At 33.0% G+C, this 24,120-nt stretch overlaps 1 protein-coding gene across 2 annotated transcripts; it reads right to left on the bottom strand.

Moving 5' to 3' along the window:
• Positions 1-1,586: 1,586 nt before the first annotated feature.
• On the bottom strand, positions 1,587-6,489 carry LOC139891725 (probable glycosyltransferase At5g25310). Of its 2 annotated transcripts, none has more exons than XM_071874712.1 (6): positions 6,349-6,489; positions 5,114-5,658; positions 4,871-5,010; positions 3,643-3,991; positions 2,415-3,080; positions 1,587-2,169 (listed from the first exon to the last, which is right to left on the bottom strand). In XM_071874712.1, exons 2-6 carry the CDS (start codon positions 5,528-5,530, stop codon positions 2,134-2,136), a joined length of 1,608 nt encoding a protein of 535 aa, XP_071730813.1. In that variant the 5' UTR covers positions 5,531-5,658; positions 6,349-6,489; the 3' UTR covers positions 1,587-2,133. The 2 variants fall into 2 exon arrangements, with proteins under 2 accessions (XP_071730813.1, XP_071730812.1); XM_071874711.1 differs by having other exon boundaries at positions 1,587-2,067.
• Between the last annotated feature and the right edge of the window lie 17,631 nt (positions 6,490-24,120).

Genomic DNA, 24,120 nt, shown 5'->3' with positions numbered 1-24,120 from the left:
AAGGAACTAACGACCAATTTATCTTATCGCAAAAGTGTCTACATACATAACTTCTATCGGCACCAGTATCAAATAGGACAGAAGCTAATAGATTGTTGATAGTGAATATACATGTGACCAAGTCGGGGTTCTCACGGGCGTCCCTTGCGCTTACATTGAAAGCTCTGCCACGCGGTGGTCCGCCGTCCTTTTGCTTGTTGGGACACTCATTTCTGAAGTGGCCCGTTTGTCCGCATTCATAACACTTTCTCGGTCCAGTGGGGTTCGGCTTCCCAGTCATGGTGGTGATCTTGCAGTCCCTGCCAATATGCCCGGTCTTTTTGCATTTTTCACAAACAACATTACAGTACCCGGTATGGTGCTTGTAGCACCTCTTGCACTGTGGCAGACTGCCCTTGTAGTTGGGGTTCGAGTTGGTATTCGGATTGGGATTTCCACCGTTGTTGTTTTCCTTAAAACCCTCATGTCGCTTCGCCGGTTTTTGATCATAGGCTCTCCCTTTGTTGTTGTTGTCCCACTTGCGCTTTTCACTACTACCCGCTTCGGATTTTGCCTTTTCCGGTTCATCGATGATGATTTGGTTCATTAAAGTGTGCGCCATGCGCATTGCTTTCGGGACGTTTGGTGGCTTAGACGAGGTGACGTTTCCCTGAATGGACTTAGGAAGTCCCCACAAATACCTTACCATACGTTTAAACTCCGGGGTAATTATGGTAGGACAAATCAGGGCTAATTCTAGATACATACGGTTGTAACCATCGAGATCGTTTCCCACAACCTTCAATTGCATAAACTCAATCTCCATTTTCTGGATTTCGGTCCTAGGGCAATATTCCTCAATCAGGGCCCCTTTGAATTCCTCCCATGGGGTAGCAAACGCCTCATCAATACCCTTTGTTTGAGCCAATGTGTTCCACCAAGTTAGTGCACCGTCAGACAGCGTGCATGAGGCATACTTGGTTTTGTTCGCCTCTGAGCAGTTACTAACTCGAAACACATATTCTAATTTCTCAAACCACCTAGTGAGACCAACCGGTCCCTCAGTTCCACTAAAGTTGTGGGGCTTGCAGCTTTGAAACTCTTTGTATGTGCACCCATTACGAATGGGCTGGATAACCGGTGGCGGTGGAGCTTGGGGGTTCATTTCCGCTAAAACTGCGGCGACTCGTTCATTGATCATTTCCTCGATTTGGGCTGAGGTGGGTGTTGATCTTCCGTTGGCCATGATGCTCTAAACAAAAATTTTGACTCAAGTCAAAATCCGGTATTCAAAATTTTGGTTCCCCTAATTTTGGCCATGAAGGGCTGCCACGTGGACCAATGGGGTTGTAAAGTTTTCCCCTAATAGAAGATGGGTAATATGACCACCAGATACGGCAAACTATATCAATCAAACGAGGACACCATTCTTTAATATGACCATGATGATAAAAAGGGTGCTTTATGGGTATTTAAAATAAAATAAATTTCAGTACCCATTTGCCTTTTGGGTTGGTGTGTGAGCTGTATGTATGTATTTGAATTGTCACAAGTTCAGAGTATATACACTACTAGGTAATCAATATTTTCACATTTTACGTCTATATACAATTTTATAGGGTAATCTATTTCTAACATTTCGTAAAAAATACATTTTGTAAAGAAAAATGAGAATTTATAACATCTGTTTGAACGAACTCACACACATTTTTTATTGAAATCATCATTGTGGGGTTTTCCAAATCGAGTGAACGTTCTCCGATTCTTTTTTGATTCTTCAAGTTTAGTGCTAGGAGAATTAGGGCTTAATCCATCTATCAAGTTGTGTGTGCTTGATAAACTTGATCACGAATAAGAACTATCAGACGAAAATGAAAGACCACCGGAGAAACAATGATCAGAAAAAGTTGTAATGGGGCTTCCACATACTCTTTGCAGCTTCAAAACCGGAAATCCAACAATGTATTCATCACTTCGGTTTTCCGAGTTTTAACCGATTTTCTGCGTAATCCCAATTGTTGACCGAGTTTGACCAAATCTGCCTGAGTCTGACAATGTTTGACCGAGTACTTGAGAGTGCTCCCCAAGCTGCAAAAAATGAGTACTCAGCCCAATAATTCCGATGTCTGCAATACTGCTTACGAATAGTTCGATTCAGGTTACGTTTAATCCAATTCCAACAAATATCACCTATACAATACATACATTTGGTATACAAACAGGCAAAAGACAACCAGGTAAACTGAAACTGTAAATCTCTCTTATATGAAGCACACCTCTCTGTTTCCAATTTTCTTTGCAACTTTATCATATTCACCAAAATACATACATATATTTATATATATACATTATATATACCTACATCACACAAAAAAAAAGCAGCAGCGCGTCCCGGTATTTGTTTTTTATATAACTCAAAAATCCGGACTACGAACCTGATTAAGCCTGCTAAGCCAGATAGAATGTAGGATCATGTGGAACATATCATATTTTACGGGTATCCGATTCCAGTAAAAATGTCTTTGCAACATTTTCACATTATATTGCATCGTACGATACCTCTTCATTGGAATCGCTAATAATATCTCTTTTAATTTTGGAATATCATTCTCGGCCACAATCACTGAAAAAGCACTCCAATTCAACACTTCATTTAACGGGGGAACAAAATTATCGGCAATAATCACCGGTACACATTCATAATATATTGCTTCAACGATTCTCGGGCTGTTTACTTCATAACCCATGGGACAAATACAGTATTTGCTTGATTTCATGTGAAGAGAATACGACATGGTTTGGGATGTTTTGTAGGACATGGGTCCCGAAATTATCATTTTTTCGTCTTTATTAGCCCAGTGTTTAAGGAGCAGTGGACGGACCCTACCGTGCATTTCTCCTGCAAAGAACGCAAGGATTGGTCGTTGTGAGATCTTTCGACCGCCCATGTTTCGGAGCGGTCGTTTAGGGTTTCCGATAGTTGTTTCCGGTAGTGAAACGTCTTTTCCGGCGATAAATACGCCTTCTGATGTGTCAGCATTGCAGAGGGCTTTTATGGTGTTGTTGGTTAGTTCCTTGTGTTCCTTCAATGTGTACGGACCCTGGAAATGTAATTATTCAGATGTCAAAACTAAATGGCGAACTTGACTCTTTTACTTACGAAAAAGGTGGCAAAAATCGCTACCAACAGTACTCAATCGGGACTTTTTGGGGAGTACTCGGATACTCGGGGAGTTCTTAGATGTTGACTTAGTTTGACTTTGACCGATTTGGCCAAATTTGACTGACTTTGACCAAATTTGGCTGACTGTGACAAGTTTGACCGAGTTTGACCAAATTTGACTGACTTTGACCAAGTTTGACCGAGTACTTGCCGAGTAATTCCGTGTTCTGAAACACTGCTTGCGAATGGTTCGATTCGGGTTATGTTTAATCCAAATAGGTATCAAACTGAACCCATTTGTACCCATTACCCAACCCACCTGACCATCCAAATTTCCTACCTCTAGTCAAATTGTCAACAAGGGATAATGAAAAAGTTGACCTTCCAGTATAACTATATATTAATGAAGTATGGAGATTTAGACTCAAGATAGCACATAAACGCATTAACAGCACAAAGCAAAACAATTAATAATGAAGACAGTTGAGTATCATTCATACCCAATCATGGCAAGCAACTAGAAAGTGATCTGAACCGTGAGTTCGGTTCCAGAAAGGATACTTTGAAGCAAGCTTGTTAACATAATCCCGTAAGAAAAAAGATAACGGCTTTATATTATGAGAGTCGGGAACATAGAGAGTACGTTGGAGCTGACGTGCACTATATGGCAGATAGAATAAGTGGGCCCTTTCAGGGTCCTTGGTAACAAACTGTTTGCTTGACTCCATGAACTTCATAAACCAACCCTCTGAAGAATAAATTCCTCTAAGATAAGGAGTATGGAAAATTGGTCTCTTACCATCTTCATATATGTAAACCTTCAGTATAAGCTCCATTAACTCATAGCTCCTGCAAATTTAATAAACATTATATAATAATTTCTGTGGCACAGAATAAATTTTATATTTTTATTTTTTTTATAATTTATGATTCATGGTGATTGTAATAAGCATACAGTTAATAGTGAAAATGCCATAAAAAATGTTGCTACTCATTGAGAGAGGGGTAACACTTTCTATGATCCTAGTGAAGGTGACAATCAAGCATATCAACATAGATAACATTATAATGTACAGATACATCCTTCAAAGATAAAGAAATTCAAATGGATATATAAAAGATACAACGTCATCTACAAACTAACTGAATGATGCAGTAATAGAAATTTTAAGTTTGAAAATTGGTACATAAAAAGAGCCAAATTATTATAGATGATGGCAAGAAGTCTATATTCTTTAGAGTATTTTTACAAAATAGTTTTCCAATTTATTACTATAAACCTAATAATATGAAGGCATGTTGCGATCTATGCAAATGTAGAGGCAATATAGCTATACCTACTCCACAGTTTCTTCACTCTTTATACTTTGAACCATGATTTGCACCATTCTCCTAAATGCTCAAACTGAAACCACACAATGACCAAACACAACTATTCAGATCTTGAGACACCACAAAATGACATATTTTTTTTGGCTTGAAGGTTTGCACTTGGTCATAACACAAATATCAGAAACGCTGATCCTCAGTATGGCAGTTAACTATATGAATTGATTCATTTGATACCCCATATTTAGACAATTGGGAACAATCTGAAATCTAAAAAACATGGTTCAAACGGAAAGCAAATTGTGTGCAGTAGGGAAGCAAGTGTTACACATTGGTAAAAGATACAGTTCATATGACAAATGGGCATATAGGTCAACGAATAAATGATATCAATTTTACCTTTTAAAAACAGATACATTCCTGAATAGTGGGGCATATAGATTTGGGTCATCATGGTCATCTTTATCAAATAAGACAGTATCAATCTCCTCTTTCGCATATACGAGTGCTTCATATGGTGATAAGGTCTTCAAATCTCTCTGAAAATTTCGAGTTTTTTTTTTTTTTTTCTTGTTATTTACAATGAGGACAAACAAGAACTTCATATTTCACCAAAAAAAAAAAAATAATAATTAAACTTACCATAGAACGTTTACGCCTTCTCTGATTAAAGGATGTTGGAGAAGGTATCGTTGAATCATTTGGTTTAATAATATCCATCTGGTTCCTTCTTTGAGTAGCTTTGACGTTGACTTTGACTTTCTCTTGCACGGCTGCACTTGAATGAACTAGTTGACTTGAAGAATTAAGCAGAGTGACAGGGCCTAATTTAGTAGTCTCAGACTGTATATCTCTGATTAAAGGAGTTATTTGACTCTTCAAGTTAACATCAAAGTGATATGCATCTGGAACAGATGAATTCGGTGTCGTAAGTTGATAGGGAAGCGTTTTCATTTGAAAAAGAGCATAAGTTATTGTTATAACTGCTCCGATAGGTAGTAATTTCTTCCGATTAATTCTAAACATCAAAAATAAAATAACTCGCAGTATTTTATTCATCTTTTTCAAAATAAACCCTTGCTTTTACTGCAAATTGTCGGTGTCACAAACGTTATATTCCATTTAACAGCTCGTGGAACCATCGCAGGCTTTAAGCATATTCCAATGTTTCAGAACTCGCAAAAATACTGTGAAAAACACACAAACAATTGTTATGTCAGTAATACTAATACACACAACTTGAGTATGATCTATCAACATAAGATGTAGCGTAACATAATAAACATTTGTACTCAGCATATAAAAAACCTCACATAGATGACAGAGAGAGCAAATTTATAGCTACAAGTCTAAGAACTACAAATATATATGTCTAAACTAAGTATTAGCTAGTTTGTGCTTCAGGAATCATCAAAACTTTCAGTATTACTGATCTAATCAAATGATAATGACGTGTGTATTAAAAAAAAATAAAAATTTAACTCAAATAAGAGTAAAACAACATGAACATGAATTTATATCAATTGAGAAATCAGTAGCCAGATAGTTCCCCCAAGATATTAGCACAAGTCTTTACACTAAACAAATGTTTGACTGCAGTTTTTTAAAAAGTTAAGAGGGAATTAATAAACCTCTAGCTTCTAGCTTGAGGGAATTTCCTCAGTTTTTTTTTCAAGTTATAATAACTACAGTACATTAACCCTATATTGAATTAATTTACTGCTAAATCCTGTAGCTATATTGAATAAATAAGAGAAATGAAGGAGGCAAATATTATATATAATAATCGTACTGTGTGTTGTAATACACTATACAAACACCGGAAACAAATAATTAATTATCAGAAACAAATTTGATCAATAAAAAATGTAATAAACCTGAATTGAAGAGAGAGCTGTAGAGAGTTGATCGATCACTAAAGAAGTCGCCGGAAGATAAGTGAAAAGGATATGGAGGTGAAATTGGCCGGAATAAGGGTGAACTCAGGCGAAATTTCCGATTTAGGGAAAAAGGGAAATAATAATAATAATGTTTGAAAAAGAAGGTGGGTTAATTGGTTTTGGGTTGACTTGTAGTATAATACTCCATTAATTATTCACAGTGGAATCCGAATAAAATGTTTTCAACACCCAGGTTCCAACTCACAGTGAAATGAAATCCCTGTTAATATTCTCTGTTATAATATACTACCTCAGTCTCATTGGCCATTATTTTATTTTTAGCTGTCCCATTCTGATAGTCCACTTCCATAAATAGAAAGAAAAAAAGATATTTTATTGGTGGATTTGGAGAGAGAAGATATTTCATTGGTGGAGAAATGAAGTTAGTGGAATTTCCTAAAACTGCGTGTTTTTTGTCTGTGGACTATTGGAATGAGACGGAGGTAGTAATAAATACTATTTATATTTATTTTTAATTTAGTGTTGCACCTAGGGATGGCAATGGATCGGATATGGATCGAGTGAAGCCGTATCCATATCCATATCCATTTAATTTTTTTACTTTTCATCCATCCATATCCATATCCGTCGGGTGAAGCGGGTTAATGGATAATTATTCATATCCATTTAAATTTATTTTATTTTTAACAATTATAAGCGGTGGTTCACTATATACGATCAAAAGTAATATTTTTAATAGTTTATGCGACCGAAAGTCACATTTTACTAATCTATATAACAAATATTCAATAGATAACCTATTAAACGTGTAAAGATATCGACATGTAAGTTGTGTACTTTTAGTTACTTGGAATCACATTTGAACCACCAAAATACGATAAATACATTTGATTATTTAAACAAAACAAAATATAAGAAAAAAAGTTATATTTTTAGAAAAAATATAAAAAAAGATGAATATGAATATAATTAATGAAATATCACTACATATGATACTAATTTGAGTGATAAATTTATATATTTAGTTATTTCGGGTGAAAGCGGGTTCATCCATGGATGAAATTTTTTCATCCACATCCATATCCATATCTATTTAAATCGTCCATATCCACGAATAATCGGGTGGATCGGATGAATATCCACTGGATCGGGTATCCATTGCCATCCCTAGTTGCACCACCATTCACATCGGTAGCCTGAAAGGAACTTCCTTCTCCAAGCCGTTAAAAGACTCCAATGTTATCAAACTTCTTTATCAAGCCGTTGAAATGACCGTCCTTCGAAAAATTAATGTTGAGCATAATTGAACCATGGAGCTGGAGCATTTTTTTGTTGTACACAATGCATTATGAGAGGTACATTGTATTAATTAATTAATTTAAGTAGGACCATCTGATGGTAAATGAGCATGTCATGGATATTAGTGGGTGTGATGTGTTAAGTGAAAGAAATAAACTACTAAGATGGCGCTGATGTGGCAGCAATGTTGTTCCATGACAAGTCTCACGGATAAGAATGGTCTTAGTAACAAAGTATTAATACTCCGTAATTTAATACTCATGATTCATTATTTATTGATTATCTATTATTTAAGTGATGTTTGTTTTTTAAGATGTTTTTGTCTGAAAATCTGCGGACCATGTATGTAAAGAAGATGTGGTCTGAAGGTCTGTATACTGAATAGTGAAGACTGTTTATTTTTATGTCTGCAGACTAACTTAATTCTATCTGCAGCACTTAGAGCATATTTCTAAGTCTGCGAGGTTGCAGACATAATAAGACATTATTTTATTTTATGTCTTCAGAAAAATAAACTGTCTGCAATAAAAACGCCTACGAGCGCGCAGACATAAGACATAATAAAATCTGCAGTGAGAAAAACAAACAGCACATAATTCTTATATTCTAAAAAATTCCTTTACTGTTAGAGTTAACTACGAGGTTATTTGGAATGATTGATTAGTTTTAACACTTAAACACATTTATTTTTTCTTTTCTTTTATTGCAAAAAAGAAAGACTATGTTAGGTAAACTTCATCATTAACCATATGACACTTATAAACGAATTGAGCCTAAGCACAACAATTAAAAGGCTTAGCAAGGAAAGAGAAATCCAACATATGTCCAAGAAGAGGACATACAAATATACTTAATCTACGCCTCGTGAGTAAGCACCCAAGAATTGCAATCTCTAATATAAAGTTAATTACTTGAACTTAACAGGTAGAAGATAGCCCATTGAATAACATTCATCTTGATACTTCGAACAACGTTTGACATAACGCGAGAAAATGGTACGGTTAGTGAAAACCTAAAAAAAAAACGTCTTTTATGAAAAGGAATCGTCTAATTATTAAATGAAATAATTATTTTATGTATTTTATAATTTTTAGTATTCTTTTATTTAATTAGGAATATCTTAGTTGTAAGATCGGAGAAATCTCAGTTTAAACGTTCGATTTGCATTTTCGGTTGATGGGACTTAACTGTAATTCATGGAATCTAGCTAGCAACTTTTTGAAAGTCCAAAAACTCCCTTTGGACCCCATTCGTCCAAAACCCCGCTTCCCCAACCCAATCCCCCTTGGGCCATTCAATTTATCTGGTCCAAACTTCTAAAACCCATTTTTTAATGATAAAAACTAGTCCATGTCCACCGAAACAAGTAACCGCAGATTATTTTTTTCTTTCTTCCCTCTCCGTTGTTACAGTCGTGACATCCCACCATCACCATCTCCATCTTCATTCTTCATCATCATCATATACCCTTGATTAATTGCCCGATCACAAATATTACCGATTTGTAACTTTTTGATTATTTTCTAATTTCAGATTGATAATTTTGACATGTACATGCTATCTACTAATTTTGATATGTTTACATGAATTGCTTTGCAAAAATAGTTAAGTTTTCATATAGATATTGCGTGATTTCGATTACCAGATCAAAAGATATAACCGAATAGATTTTAGTACGAAATTCGTATTTGATTTTGCTATTTTGGAAAATTATGATTTAGAAACAGGTCATGATATGTTTATAATTGCATTCTTTTCGAAAAGTAGATAATTTTTCATATACGATATGTTGCGTTTTGATAAAAGATTATGGACTTATGATTGTAACAAAATAGGTAATTTTTCCTACGCGTCTAAATCGACCTTTGCTCATAAAATGCGTGATTATGGAAATTGATATGGAGATAATGTAATGACCCAGAAATTTTTGACTAATTTTAAACCAAACTCTCGATACGATTTAATATTTTTGACACGATAAGAAAAGTCTGTTAGGTCGAGTCTCAAAAATTTTGAACTGTTTCATATATTCAATTGATCTTCGACCATTTCCGACGATTCACGAACAATTATGTGTATATATGTAAGTGTGTATATATATATATATATATATATATATATATATATATATATATATATATATATATATATATATATATATATATATATATATATATATATATGATGGCTATATAATTGATGATTATATATATATTGTAATATATTAAAATGTATAAATATTAAATATTAAATATATGTTAATATATAATTATTAATATTAAGTAATTAATAAATTGTAATATTATTATATGTAATTGCAAGTTAAAATATAGTTATGTTATTATTATCCCTTTCATTATCAATCTTAAAATAAATATTAATATTAATGTTAATATCATTATTATGAATATTATCATTTTAACATAATATATAGATATAAAATTCGATACATTTAATTTGTCATATTATCATTATTACTAATATTATTGTTATCATTATTAATATCATTATTATTATAATTAGTAGTAAAATTATAATTTTAGTTATTATTATATTTACTAAAAATTATCATTTTATTTAAAATTATTAATATCATTATTTTCATTTCTTTTATCATTACTCTTATTATTTGGTATTACTTTGAGATTATGATTATTAATATTTTTTATTATTTACAGTATTTTAGTATTAATATATTTATATTTACTAATTATTAATATTATTTATATATATAAAATCATATGTATAATTGAATCTGTTATAGATCCCTTTCAACTTCATCTTCTTTACTTTTCTGTATGATCAATCATATCATCACTTTCACAATTTGGATTCGTGTCTGATCGAACATTCTATCAACTTCAGTTTCATTATAAAACAAATTTGGATAGAAATCAGTAACAGAATAATTGTACGAATCGGTTTCATGTATCTATCATACTGTGTTTAATTTGTTCTTCTTGTTTCTGAAATCGTACAAATCAAAATTCAATGATAAGAATCAAACAAATTGTATTGAAGGTCTATTTTACTTTTCTATTTTTCTTCTGACAGAAGATATGTTGTCGAACGAATCAAAGCTACAAAACAAAAATTGAATCGAATCTTATAACTATTTTAATCTCATAAACACTATATAAAACCGTAACTGATACAATTCAGGAAGAAACAGAAGAAGAAAAATCGATAAAAAAAAATTAGGGAATCTGTTTTACATTGATTCAATTGTCCTTCCTGTCTGTTAAAAGTAATTGAGTTGAATAACTTACAGCTATAAGACAATTGATCAATCACATATCGTAACCAATGCAGCTGCACATCATTATCTACCTTGTATATTTTTATTTTTATCTTTTGTTTCCTTCTTTTGAACTTGATTCTCGATGACCAAATCATACTATATAAACGACCAATGCATATAGCTCGATCAACTTACATAACACCACACTCGGTAACCACCTTCTTCATCATCGAAACCTTCACCCACGAGAGCCACCATCTCCACAAGAACACCGATCACCACAACTTACGTTTGTGTTTTAACATTCATCAAATCATATCACGACCACCTTGTCTTTCTCCTTCTCTTCTCTTGTTTCGGCAACCTCAAATACCCATTTGTCTTTTTGCTGCTACGCTACTTAAACGTTGTCTGCTACCTTTTTCTTGTCAAACATGTAGTGATCCGAACTTTTCCATGTTTATATATATTAATTGAGATTGATATTTACATGATTAAATGTTTCCAACATGTTAAGCAATGAAACTTGTTAAGACTTGATTAATTGAAATATGTTTCATATAGACAATTGACCACCCAAGTTGACCGGTGATTCACGAACGTTAAAACTTGTAAAAACTATATGATGACATATATATGGATATATATATAGTTAACATGATACTATGATAAGTAAACATATCATTAAGTATATTAACAATGAACTACATATGTAAAAACAAGACTACTAACTTAATGATTTTTAAACGAGACATATATGTAACGATTATCGTTGTAAAGACATTTAATGTATATATATCATATTAAGAGATATTCATACATGATAATATCATGATAATATAATAATTTAAAATCTCATTTGATATTATAAACATTGGGTTAACAACATTTAACAAGATCGTTAACCTAAAGGTTTCAAAACAACACTTACATGTAACGACTAACGATGACTTAACGACTCAGTTAAAATGTATATACATGTAGTGTTTTAATATGTATTTATACACTTTTGAAAGACTTCAATACACTTATCAAAATACTTCTACTTAAAAAAAATGCTTACAATTACATCCTCGTTCAGTTTCATCAACAATTCTACTCGTATGCACCCGTATTCGTACTCGTACAATACACAGCTTTTAGATGTATGTACTATTGGTATATACACTCCAATGATCAGCTCTTAGCAGCCCATGTGAGTAACCTAACACATGTGGGAACCATCATTTGGCAACTAGCATGAAATATCTCATAAAATTACAAAAATATGAGTAATCATTCATGACTTATTTACATGAAAACAAAATTACATATCCTTTATATCTAATCCATACACCAAAGACTAAAAACACCTACAAACACTTTCATTCTTCAATTTTCTTCATCTAATTGATCTCTCTCAAGTTCTATCTTCAAGTTCTAAGTGTTCTTCATATATTCTACAAGTTCTAGTTACATAAAATCAAGAATACTTTCAAGTTTGCTAGCTCACTTCCAATCTTGTAAGGTGATCATCCAACCTCAAGAAATCTTTGTTTCTTATAGTAGGTTATCATTCTAATACAAGGTAATAATCATATTCAAACTTTGGTTCAATTTCTATAACTATAACAATCTTATTTCAAGTGATGATCTTACTTGAACTTGTTTTCGTGTCATGATTCTGCTTCAAGAAATTCGAGCCATCCAAGGATCCGTTGAAGATAGATCCATTTTTCTCTTTTCCAGTAGGTTTATCCAAGGAACTTAAGTTAGTAATGATGTTCATAACATCATTCAATTCATACATATAAAGTTATCTTATTCGGAGGTTTAAACTTGTAATCACTAGAACATAGTTTAGTTAATTCTAAACTTGTTCGCAAACAAAAGTTAATCCTTCTAACTTGAATTTTAAAATCAACTAAACACATGTTCTATATCTATATGATATGCTAACTTAATGATTTAAAACCTGGAGACACGAAAAACACCGTAAAACCGGATTTACGCCGTCGTAGTAACACCGCGGGCTATTTTGGGTTAGTTAATTAAAAACTATGATAAACTTTGATTTAAAAGTTGTTATTCTGAGAAAATGATTTTTATTATGAACATGAAACTATATCCAAAAATTATGGTTAAACTCAAAGTGGAAGTATGTTTTCTAAAATGGTCATCTAGACGTCGTTCTTTCGACTGAAATGACTACCTTTACAAAAACGACTTGTAACTTATTTTTACGACTATAAACCTATACTTTTTCTGTTTATATTCATAAAATAGAGTTCAATATGAAACCATAGCAATTTGATTCACTCAAAACGGATTTAAAATGAAGAAGTTATGGGTAAAACAAGATTGGATAATTTTTCTCATTTTAGCTACGTGAAAATTGGTAACAAATCTATTCTAACATAACTTAATCAACTTGTATTGTATATTATGTAATCTTGAGATACCATAGACACGTATACAATGTTTTGACCTATCATGTCGACACATCTATATATATTTCGGAACAACCATAGACACTCTATATGTGAATGTTGGAGTTAGCTATACAGGGTTGAGGTTGATTCCAAAATATATATAGTTTGAGTTGTGATCAATACTGAGATACGTATACACTGGGTCGTGAATTGATTCAAGATAATATTTATCGATTTATTTCTGTACATCTAACTGTGGACAACTAGTTGTAGGTTACTAACGAGGACAGCTGACTTAATAAACTTAAAACATCAAAATATATTAAAAGTGTTGTAAATATATTTTGAACATACTTTGATATATATGTATATATTGTTATAGGTTCGTGAATCAACCAGTGGCCAAGTCTTACTTCCCGACGAAGTAAAAATCTGTGAAAGTGAGTTATAGTCCCACTTTTAAAATCTAATATTTTTGGGATGAGAATACATGCAGGTTTTATAAATGATTTACAAAATAGACACAAGTACGTGAAACTACATTCTATGGTTGAATTATCGAAATCGAATATGCCCCTTTTTATTAAGTCTGGTAATCTAAGAATTAGGGAACTGATGTGCAGCGGGGTAGTATATAAAATAGCTTATATTTTACTAGGAAAAACTATTAAATACGATACAATTTTACACAAGATATTTATTTATTTATAGAATGGATATACTTAAACCTTGCTACAACACTTATAGGCAGTGTACCTAATCGTACAGTAGTGTAGTTTTTAGTAAGTCCGGTTCGTTCCACAGGGAAATCTTTAAACAAAGCTCAACGCTATATTAGTTTACTTTTATACAAATACAAACATATATATAAGTAATATTATTATTATAAAGGGGGGTTTTTACCGTTTAATGACCGGTTTGTCGATTTTAAGACTTTAGTCGCAGTTAAAACCTAATGTAAAATATAAAATAAATACAAGACTTAAATTAAAGCGTAAAGTAAATAACAATAATGAAATTGCGAATAATAAAAGTGCGATAAAATAAACTTGCGATAATTAAAAAGTACGATAATTAAAAGTGCGATTAAATAACAATAAATAAAAGTGCGATAATTAGAAGTGCAATTAAATATAAAATAAAGGAAATTAAATATGAAATAAAAGAATTATGCTTATTTAAACTTCCGTAATCATGATGTTTGACGTGTTGATTTTAGTTTTATGCCCATGGGTTAATTGTCCTTTGTCCTGGATTATTCAATATGTCCGTCTGGTTTTTGTCCATAACAGTCCATCAGTCATAAATATAAAGTGCGAGTGTCCTCATCAAATTATTCTTATACCCGAAGTTAAATATTCCAACTAATTGGGGATTCGAATTGTAACAAGGTTTTAATACTTTGTTTAATGAATACACCAGGTTATCGACTGCGTGTAAACCAAGGTTTTACTACTTTGTTAACAATTACACCAATTACCCTTGAATGTAATTTCACCCCTGTTTTAATTATTCTAGTGGCTATTAATCCATTCCCGTGTCCGGTTAAATGAACGATTATTCGTACATATAAATACCCCGCCCATCGTGTCCGATCGAGTGTATATGGTAATTTATAGGGACGCCCAATTGTAAATCTTTATATTAACATTAACAAACTTTCATTTAGTTAAACAAATATAAAGCCCATTAATAGCCCATAGTCTAGTTTCCACAAGTGTCGTTCTTTTGTCCAAACCCCAATTATGGTACAAAGCCCAATTACCCAATTTTAGTAATTAGCCCAACATCATGATTACTTCGTTTTAAATAAGCATAATAATAACTTAGCTACGAGACATTAATATAAAAAGGTTGAACATAACTTACAATGATTAAAAATAGCGTAGCGTTACACGGACAGAATTTCGACTTACACCTTTACAACATTCGCTAACATACCCTTATTATTAGGATTTAAAATTAAAATTAAAATTAAAATATAAATTATATATATATATTACGTATATATTGAGAGAGAGATAGAAATAGAATATGAAATTTGATCAGAATTCGGTTTGCTTTATAGCCAGAGTTGAATTTTGGGGCTCCGCGACTCGCGGCAAAATGCTCTTCAAACTCCGCGAGTCGCGGAGATAGTATTTACAGCTCAGTCCTTGGAGTTTTCTCTGCCGACGGTTTTTTATATATAAATATAATATATATATAATTAATATAATTAATTATATATTATATTATATTTATATACATAGTTAACTTGTAATTTTTAGTCCGTTGCGTCGAGCGTTAAGAGTTGACTCTGGTCCCGGTTCCGGATTTTCGAACGTCCTCGCGTACAATTTAATATCTTGTACTTTGCGTTTTGAATCTTGTACTCTTGTGATTTCGAGACGTTTCTTATCAATAATTGGAACCTTTTTGATTTTCTTTTGTACTTTTGAGCTTTTTGGTCGTTTACGTCTTCAATTCGTCGAATCTGTCTTTTGTCTTCACCTTTTATTATTTAAACGAATATCACTTATAAATAGAACAATTGCAACTAAAAGCTTGTCTTTCTTGAGGAATAATGCTATGAAATATATGTTCGTTTTTAGCATTATCAAATATTCCCACACTTGAGCGTTGCTTGTCCTCAAGCAATATTGTCTTGAAATACTAGAATCACTTCTTTATTCTTCACACTTTGTACATCAGTGATTTCTATACGGCGGTATAAACAATGGTAGTAACGATATGGTTTACAGTCCCACATGACTATAAAAATTTAGATCCATTAAGGAAATTGGATCTTTATGAAAACATTTGATCTTTTGAAATCTAGTTTTTACCCTAGATAAATTTTCCGGAATAACCCTTTACCGGTGTTTGCAAAATATTTTTGTGGGTTTGGTGGGTTTTAGATTCGAAAATTTTAGCTCAAAACTTGCTGTTTTGTGTCACCCACTTGCTAACCTTGTATTTGGAAAGCAACACGTCCAGTTTACTTGTTCCGTATATTACCTTTCGGCAAACTACCGTCCGGTTGTAAAGGAAAGCGTTGAACAAGCAACTGTTAAGGCAATGTCCCGTGACATGCTTTTGATTATGGTCTATAACGTGTCGGACGCAATTACTATCCTTGGTAGGAGCAATAGTAAAGCTCACCCTTATAATTTGTCGGTTTGACACAAGGTCCTGTCTTTGACCATGCTATGCAACCACCGTTCTTACGGTTGACACCCGATTTAGTTCAGGTGACCTAATGAATTCCAGGTGAATTCCTAGGATTTTACGTTCAATGGTAATGAACGCATTGAAAATAGGGTTTTCAGAAAACAAATCGATTTATAATTTTGATCAAAATATTTTCTCGTTCAAGCTCGAGTTTAGATATCATTGAATTCCATGAGTTTGTAATTCTCAATCTTTAAGGTCAATCTCTAGGATTGAGTAATATCAGTCTTAAAAGCTGATTTTTAATCTTTAAGGAGATTATCCTTTCTGGGGATCTGATTCATTAGTCTTATCAAGCTAATTTGCACGGTGCCTCCCCATTGTACGAGATAAATCCTTCTCATGGTTAGGATAAATCTGACCACTTGGCGACCCTGTTTAATGCTGAGGTCCGTGGATTTTCTGCTGATTTTAGTGATGACTTTTCTAGATTTTTCGTCAACCTACAGCTGGTCTGAACGACAACTTCATGACCTAAATCAAGAAGCGCGTTTCTTTTTCGGAAGACTTTACTTCCTTTTAATGATGGAATTGATTCATCGTGTAGATCCATCTCTTCTTTTCTTTCATTGGGTAAAACAGTTTAGTTTAGTTCAAAGCAAAAGTATTTTCAGTTATTTGTTACAGACATATGTTAAGATAACTTGGTAAATTTTCCCACACTTGGCTTTTACTTTCTTTTTTTTTATCGTCCTCTATTCCATTTTAAATGAATTTTAACATTTTAGTTTGTTTCTCAATTTATGTCCTTTCCGAGGTAACAATAATTTCGGTGTTAAAACCTAGTTTTATCGTTCATAAATATGTATAAACATGATTTTGAATTCATTTAATTGAAAATTTTTACTAGAATTGGGTAGTCAGTATATAAGACTAGGGCTGTTCTTTTTTATCAGAGAGCACTAGATTCTAATACAACTACTGCTTTACTAGTATTTTTAATAGTAACCAAGTGTATAAAGTAAAAATTTTAAAATCCGAAAGAATTTAACCCCTTCCCACACTTAAGATCTTGCAATGCCCTCATTTGCAAGAAATCAGTAACAATTTAAATTATTGAGGGTGATTTGTGTGAAAATGATTAAATTTTTACCAAAGTTTCCAAATATATTGGCGTTTGTTTGCTGAATGATAAATGGTGCACATCATTTGTTCATTCCGTCTTGTTGTTATTTCACATATATTTTGCATCTTGTCGTCAAAATTAGTTGCTTTTGCTGAACTTAATGCCAGTCTTTGAAAATGCGTTGTTTTACCCTGTTGTGTACATAAGATAAACTGCAAACATATATACATATTTTTGAAGTTTGGTATATTACCCCACATTCAAAAATTATTAAAATCTAAAAATAAAAGTTAGATAATTATAAAAATGATTACAATATTAACAAAAATATTAAATGTATCAATAATTACAAATTACAAAATAATAAAAAAATAATAATTAAACTAAGGATGATATTGGTACCAATAGGGGTTCCAGGCATAACCATAAGTGCTATAGAATGCTTCGGCAGGGTCATACGTAGGATATGGTGGCTGCATCTCTATAGACCAAGGAGGGAAGACGGGTTTCGGTGTAGGAATATAGTTTCTACCTATATGTTGGCAATGCGCTATGATCTGGTTCTGATGAACTTGCCAATCTTCAAATGCTCTCTGTCTAGCATTTTCGTATTCCTGAGAAGCTATAAACCTATGCATTTCTTGCATCTCATTCCCCCCTCCTACATTACCTTGCTCCTGGTTTCTCTCCACCTGTGGATGTCTACCATGGTATCGTACTGCGGCGTTATTTCGCCTCTTCAAAACTTTCGCACCATGGTATACATTTAAACCTATAGTGTCGCGGGGTTCCGGCTCTTCTAGTAATAATCCCCCCCGACTTATATCCACACCGAGATATTCACCAATCAAAGTAATAAAAATACCACCTCCTATTATGCTATGTGGTCGCATCCCCCGAACCATAGCTGATAAATAATAACCCACACAATATGGTATACTTACAGCGCTCTGTGGGTCTCAAATACACATATGGTAAAACAAATCTTGTTCATTTACTTTTTCTTTGTTCTTACCCCTTTGTGTAATCGAATTAGCTAAAAACCTATGTATCACTCTTAATTCGGCTCTATCTATATCCAAATAAGAGTAGTTTCCCCCTTTGAAACGGTGATGGCTTGTCATTTGACTCCACACACCGTGTGTATCAAAATTCTCATCTATCTTTCTACCGTTTAGTATCAATCCTCTACAATCGGCAGACGCTAACTCCTCAGGCGTATATATACGTAAAGCCTGAGCCATGTCCAGTAAAGACATGTGGCGCATCGAACCGCCTAACAAAAATCTAATAAAAGAACGATCGGTTAAACTAGCTACCCGATCATTCAACTCTATACTACATAACAACTCTTCACACCATACTTTATATACAGGTCTGCGTATGGTGAATAAACATATCCAGTCATTAAAAGAAGAATTACCATACCTCTGTACAAGTAATTCCCTAATTGGCCCGGCCAATTCTACAGCTTCTAAGGGTCCCCATTCTATGACCCTCGGTACCTCAACAACCTTGGAATGAAGAGTATGCAAACCCCGTTGATATTTTGGATAATCTATCCAAAGTCTGTCAAATCTCAGGTTCGGGTGCAACTCTTCCAAATGCATATCGGAAAAGGTCATGACTGGATGAGGTACATCCTGCTTGTAGTAATTATCCACCTCCTGTTGTTCTAAATTCTCGGCAGGAGCATTGCGGGCTTGGGATGAAGATTCACCCCTTTCATTCTGCAAAACACATCAAACACAATTTTTGTGCATCCAAATATGCATTAGTGTCAGCAAAATCATCAATCAAAATAATTACAATGACATTATCAATTTATATCAAACTTAAGCTTATTTTCACATTTTTATCAAATCTACACTTTTTCAAATAAGCATATACGAAAATTTTCGCCAAGTTCATAAGCATTCAACTCAAATAACATGTCAAAATAATCATTACTAGCAATTAAACAAGTCTCAATGGCATTATCTTTCAAAAATCAAGTTCATGAATTTTAGACTTGAAAAAGTCCACTTTAATTCTCAAAATCATGTTTAGGCTCAAAGTTTTGATCATTTAACTACCTAGACATGTTACACTACTCAATTTAGCAACAATTCATGACAAAAATCGGCCATAACCTGTTTATATCAAAAAGCCCCAAATTGCTCAAGAACACAAACCCTAGATTATTCAAAATTTGAAGTTTAAGGCTTCTAATCATGTTAAACAACATCAATCTAGGTTATACAAGCATAATACATAAACAATTTAAGTCTAATTACACTAAAAAGCATCAAAATCAAATTGGGGAAAAAATAGCTCAAGAACACCAAAATTCGAATTAAATGGTGTTTAGGTGTAGAAATTTACCGTTTTTCTTGAGTAATTCTTAGATAGCATCCTTCTCAACATGATTTTAGCAAAAGATTTGGTGATTAACGGTTAAAAATTGTGATTTTTGAGGTTTTTTCTCGAGTTTTTTCGGGTTTTTTCGCTGTGAAATTCGCAGTGTTTTGTGTGGGAGAGTGAACTGATCGTTCAGCTCTTTATATTTTTTTCCTGTAATTTGGTCCCTCCGCGAGTCGCGGAGGTTTTGTACTTCAAACTCCGCGAGTCGCGGAGTTTGATATATTTTTTTTTTTTTTTATAATCAATAACTTATTAAAACAATTAAGTAATTAATTTTAAAATTTTGTTTCCTTTGTTATTTAGGACGAGGTCGTTTCGGATCGATGTCCTAGTCCGTCCCTCGACAAAATTTTAAAATTTGTCTTTTTGTAGCGATTGTTTTAAAAGCTAAGATTTTTGGGTTTTTTCAATGTTTTTGGCATACTCTAATTCAATAAGATTAAAAATAATGATAATAAAAGTTCTCGTCCCTCCCTCGGGTAAAGCAATTTCGGTTCAAAGACCTAGTCTTCAACTTACGATGAATTTTTAAAAATCATATTCTTAACTTAATGAGATAAAGTAAATTTTTGTTTTTAAATTCACACAACTTAAATATAAAATTCAAAATTAAAAATTAAAAATTCACACCAAACTTAAAATTTGAAATGCATAAAATTAAAAATTCATATTTTAAAAATTAAAAATTCACACCAAACTTAATTTAAAAATTCATAAATTCATACCAAACTTATATTAATTTTTCAAATATTTACAATTTTAAATATATTGTTTTTACAAAGTTTACAATATTAATTTAAGATTTAAATATTAAGATTAAAAACATGGTAAAAATAAAATTAAAAATCTTTTTGTCTTTTTATCCCACTTTAATCAATCAAATATTATCAAAAATATGCGCCCCTCTTTTCGGTAAAGTAATTTCGGTTCCAAGACCTAATTTAACTCATGACGAATTTTTGAAATATTTTGGGTTGATTGATTAAAGATATTTATACCTTAAGAATAAACGTTAAATTTCGCAGTGATGTAATAAATTTTTGAATGATATCAATAATTTCGGTCGCCAAACCTAATTTTATTTAATACCAGATTAATACTTTTTAGCGAACAAATTAGCGTTTATTATCAAAAGGTTAAAAATAAAAATAAAAACTAAAAACTGTACAGACATACCTGTGAAATAGATTTCTTAGTTATATGATCTATTCCATTCATAAGATAGTCGGTTTAATTGATTTTCCATGGCTACATAGGCGTAACCTCGAGCATTCAGTGTCTTTTCTTCTAAACATATGAACGGTCCGTCTCTGCATAAAGTAACAAATTCGGTATTTGAATAGGTTTGATTATTTGAACATTTACCTCCATGTGACCATTTTCCGCATTTGTGACATCTTTCTAGGTGTCGTGCTCTTCTTTTCACTGCGGATTTTGATTTTCCTTTACCAAATTGTAACTTATTATCTTCGCATCTGGATCCTTTTCTAACTCCGTCCATTCTTTCTCTGATTACTGATACTAATTCGCTCGGTAGTATATCATTATTTCTTTTAGTGATCAAAGCGTGTAGCATTAGACCATGGTTTAGTTCACAGGCAGTCTTCATTTCGTAAAAACCTAAAAAAAATAAAAATTCAGAATGGGGGGAGAAGACTAGTTCTTTAGGGTCTGCTAGGGAAAGACCATACGTGTTCCATTTTCGAGAACTACACGAAAACAGACAATCTAACTCTAACAGAAATACATATTATCCTTTAAAGACTTGATTCTCCCCACACTTAGTTAGCTGTGGTATCGAAATTGTGATTAACTTCGTTGTCGACTTCCATCGGACCATGTATGTAATGTTTAACTCTGTGACCATTAACTTTAAATTCAATCCTATTTGAATTTATTAATTCTATCGTTTCGTATGGGAAAACTCTTTTGACTATGAATGGTCCAGACCATCTTGATTTCAATTTTCCAGGAAATAGCTTGAATCGTGAATTGAAAAGAAGAACTCTGTCTCCTTCTTTAAATTCTTTTGAACTTCTGATTCTTTTATCATGCCATTTCTTCGTTCTTTCTTTATAAATTAACGAATTTTCGTATGCTTCATGTCTTAATTCTTCTAATTCATTTAGCTGACTTAATCGTAGACGTCCGGCTTCATGTAAATCAAGATTACATGTCTTCAAAGCCCAAAATGCTTTGTGTTCAATTTCTACTGGAAGATGACATGCTTTTCCATAAACAAGTCTAAAAGGTGTGGTTCCAATTGGAGTTTTGTAGGCTGTTCTAAAAGCCCAGAGTGCATCCTCCAATTTAATGGACCATTCCTTCGGATTTGATCCTACTGTTTTCTCTAGAATACGTTTTAAAGCTCGGTTGGTATTTTCAACTTGTCCACTTGTTTGTGGATGATATGCGGTGGAGATTTTATGAGTTACTCCATATCTTTTAAGAACTTTCTCAAGTTGATTATTACAGAAATGAGTACCCCGATCACTTATTAAAGCTTTCGGTGTTCCAAACCTTGCAAAAAGACGTTTTAAAAAGTTGACTACAACTCGTGCATCGTTAGTTGGGAGAGCTTGTGCTTCCGCCCATTTAGATACATAATCAATGGCTACGAGTATATATAGATTATTATGAGATTTTGGAAATGGACCCATAAAGTCAATACCCCAAATGTCAAATACTTCACATACTTGGATGACATTTTGTGGCATTTCATCACGTTGACTTATTTTTCCGGCCCTTTGACAAGCATCACAGGATTTGCAAAGAAGGTGTGCGTCTTTGTAAATTGTAGGCCAATAGAATCCAGCTTCATAAACTTTTCTTGCTGTTAGTTGAGGCCCATAATGCCCTCCTGTTGGTCCTGTGTGACAATGGTTTAATATTTTACTGGCTTCATCTCCGAATACACATCGGCGTATTATTCCATCGGGACAACTTTTAAACAGATGTGGATCTTCCCAGAAATAGTGTTTTATATCACTGAAGAATTTCTTTCGTCTTTGGTACGATAATCCTTTTTCAAGGAATCCACAAACTAAGTAGTTTGCATAGTCTGCAAACCATGGAATTTCTTTATAATCTATCTTCAATAGATATTCATCAGGAAAGTTGTCTTGTATGGCTGATTCATTTAGAACTTCTAATTCGGGATTTTCAAGACGAGAAAGATGATCAGCGGCGAGATTTTCTGCTCCTCTTTTATCTCGGATTTCAATATCAAACTCTTGTAAGAGTAAGATCCAACGGATTAATCTTGGTTTAGCATCTTGTTTTGAAAATAGGTATCTAAGAGCAGAATGGTCGGTATAGACCACCGTTTTTGCTAGAACGAGATATGATCGAAATTTGTCAAAAGCAAAGACAATAGCAAGGAGTTCTTTTTCAGTAGTTGTATAGTTCGTTTGTGCTCCTTGTAACGTCTTACTAGCATAATATATAGGTTGAAATCGTTTTTCAATCCTTTGTCCTAAAACGGCTCCCATTGCAAAATCACTTGCATCGCACATTAGTTCAAATGGTAGATTCCAATTTGGTGTTATCATGATCGGTGCATTAGTGAGTTTTTCTTTAAGAATATTAAAAGATTTGATACACTCATCCGAAAAGATGAATGGAGCATCCTTTTCTAGGAGTTTATTCATAGGAGTGGCAATTTTAGAAAAATCTTTTATAAAACGTCGGTAAAAACCGGCATGCCCTAGAAAACCCCTAACTCCTCTAACATTGGTGGGATGTGGAAGTTTAGCAATTACATCTACTTTAGCTCTATCCACTTCAATTCCTTCTTTTAAAATTTTATGTCCAAGAACGATGCCTTCTTTAACCATGAAATGGCATTTCTCCCAATTAAGTACTAGATTTGATTTTTTGCATCTAATTAGCATTCGTTCCAGATTAACTAGACATGATTTAAATGTATCACCGAAGACTGAAAAGTCATCCATGAATACTTCCATGCATTCTTCTATCATGTCGTGAAAAATCGCCATCATACACCTTTGAAAGGTTGCAGGGGCGTTACAAAGTCCAAATGGCATTCTTTTGTAAGCAAAAGTACCATAAGGGCACGTGAATGTGGTTTTCTCTTGATCTTCGGGTGCTATTGG

The sequence above is a fragment of the Rutidosis leptorrhynchoides genome, chromosome 2 (assembly GCF_046630445.1).
Source record: "Rutidosis leptorrhynchoides isolate AG116_Rl617_1_P2 chromosome 2, CSIRO_AGI_Rlap_v1, whole genome shotgun sequence".
NCBI classification, from domain to species: domain Eukaryota; kingdom Viridiplantae; phylum Streptophyta; class Magnoliopsida; order Asterales; family Asteraceae; genus Rutidosis; species Rutidosis leptorrhynchoides.
The sequence above is the reverse complement of the archived record's forward strand: the minus strand, read 5'-3'. Positions and strand labels throughout refer to the sequence as shown.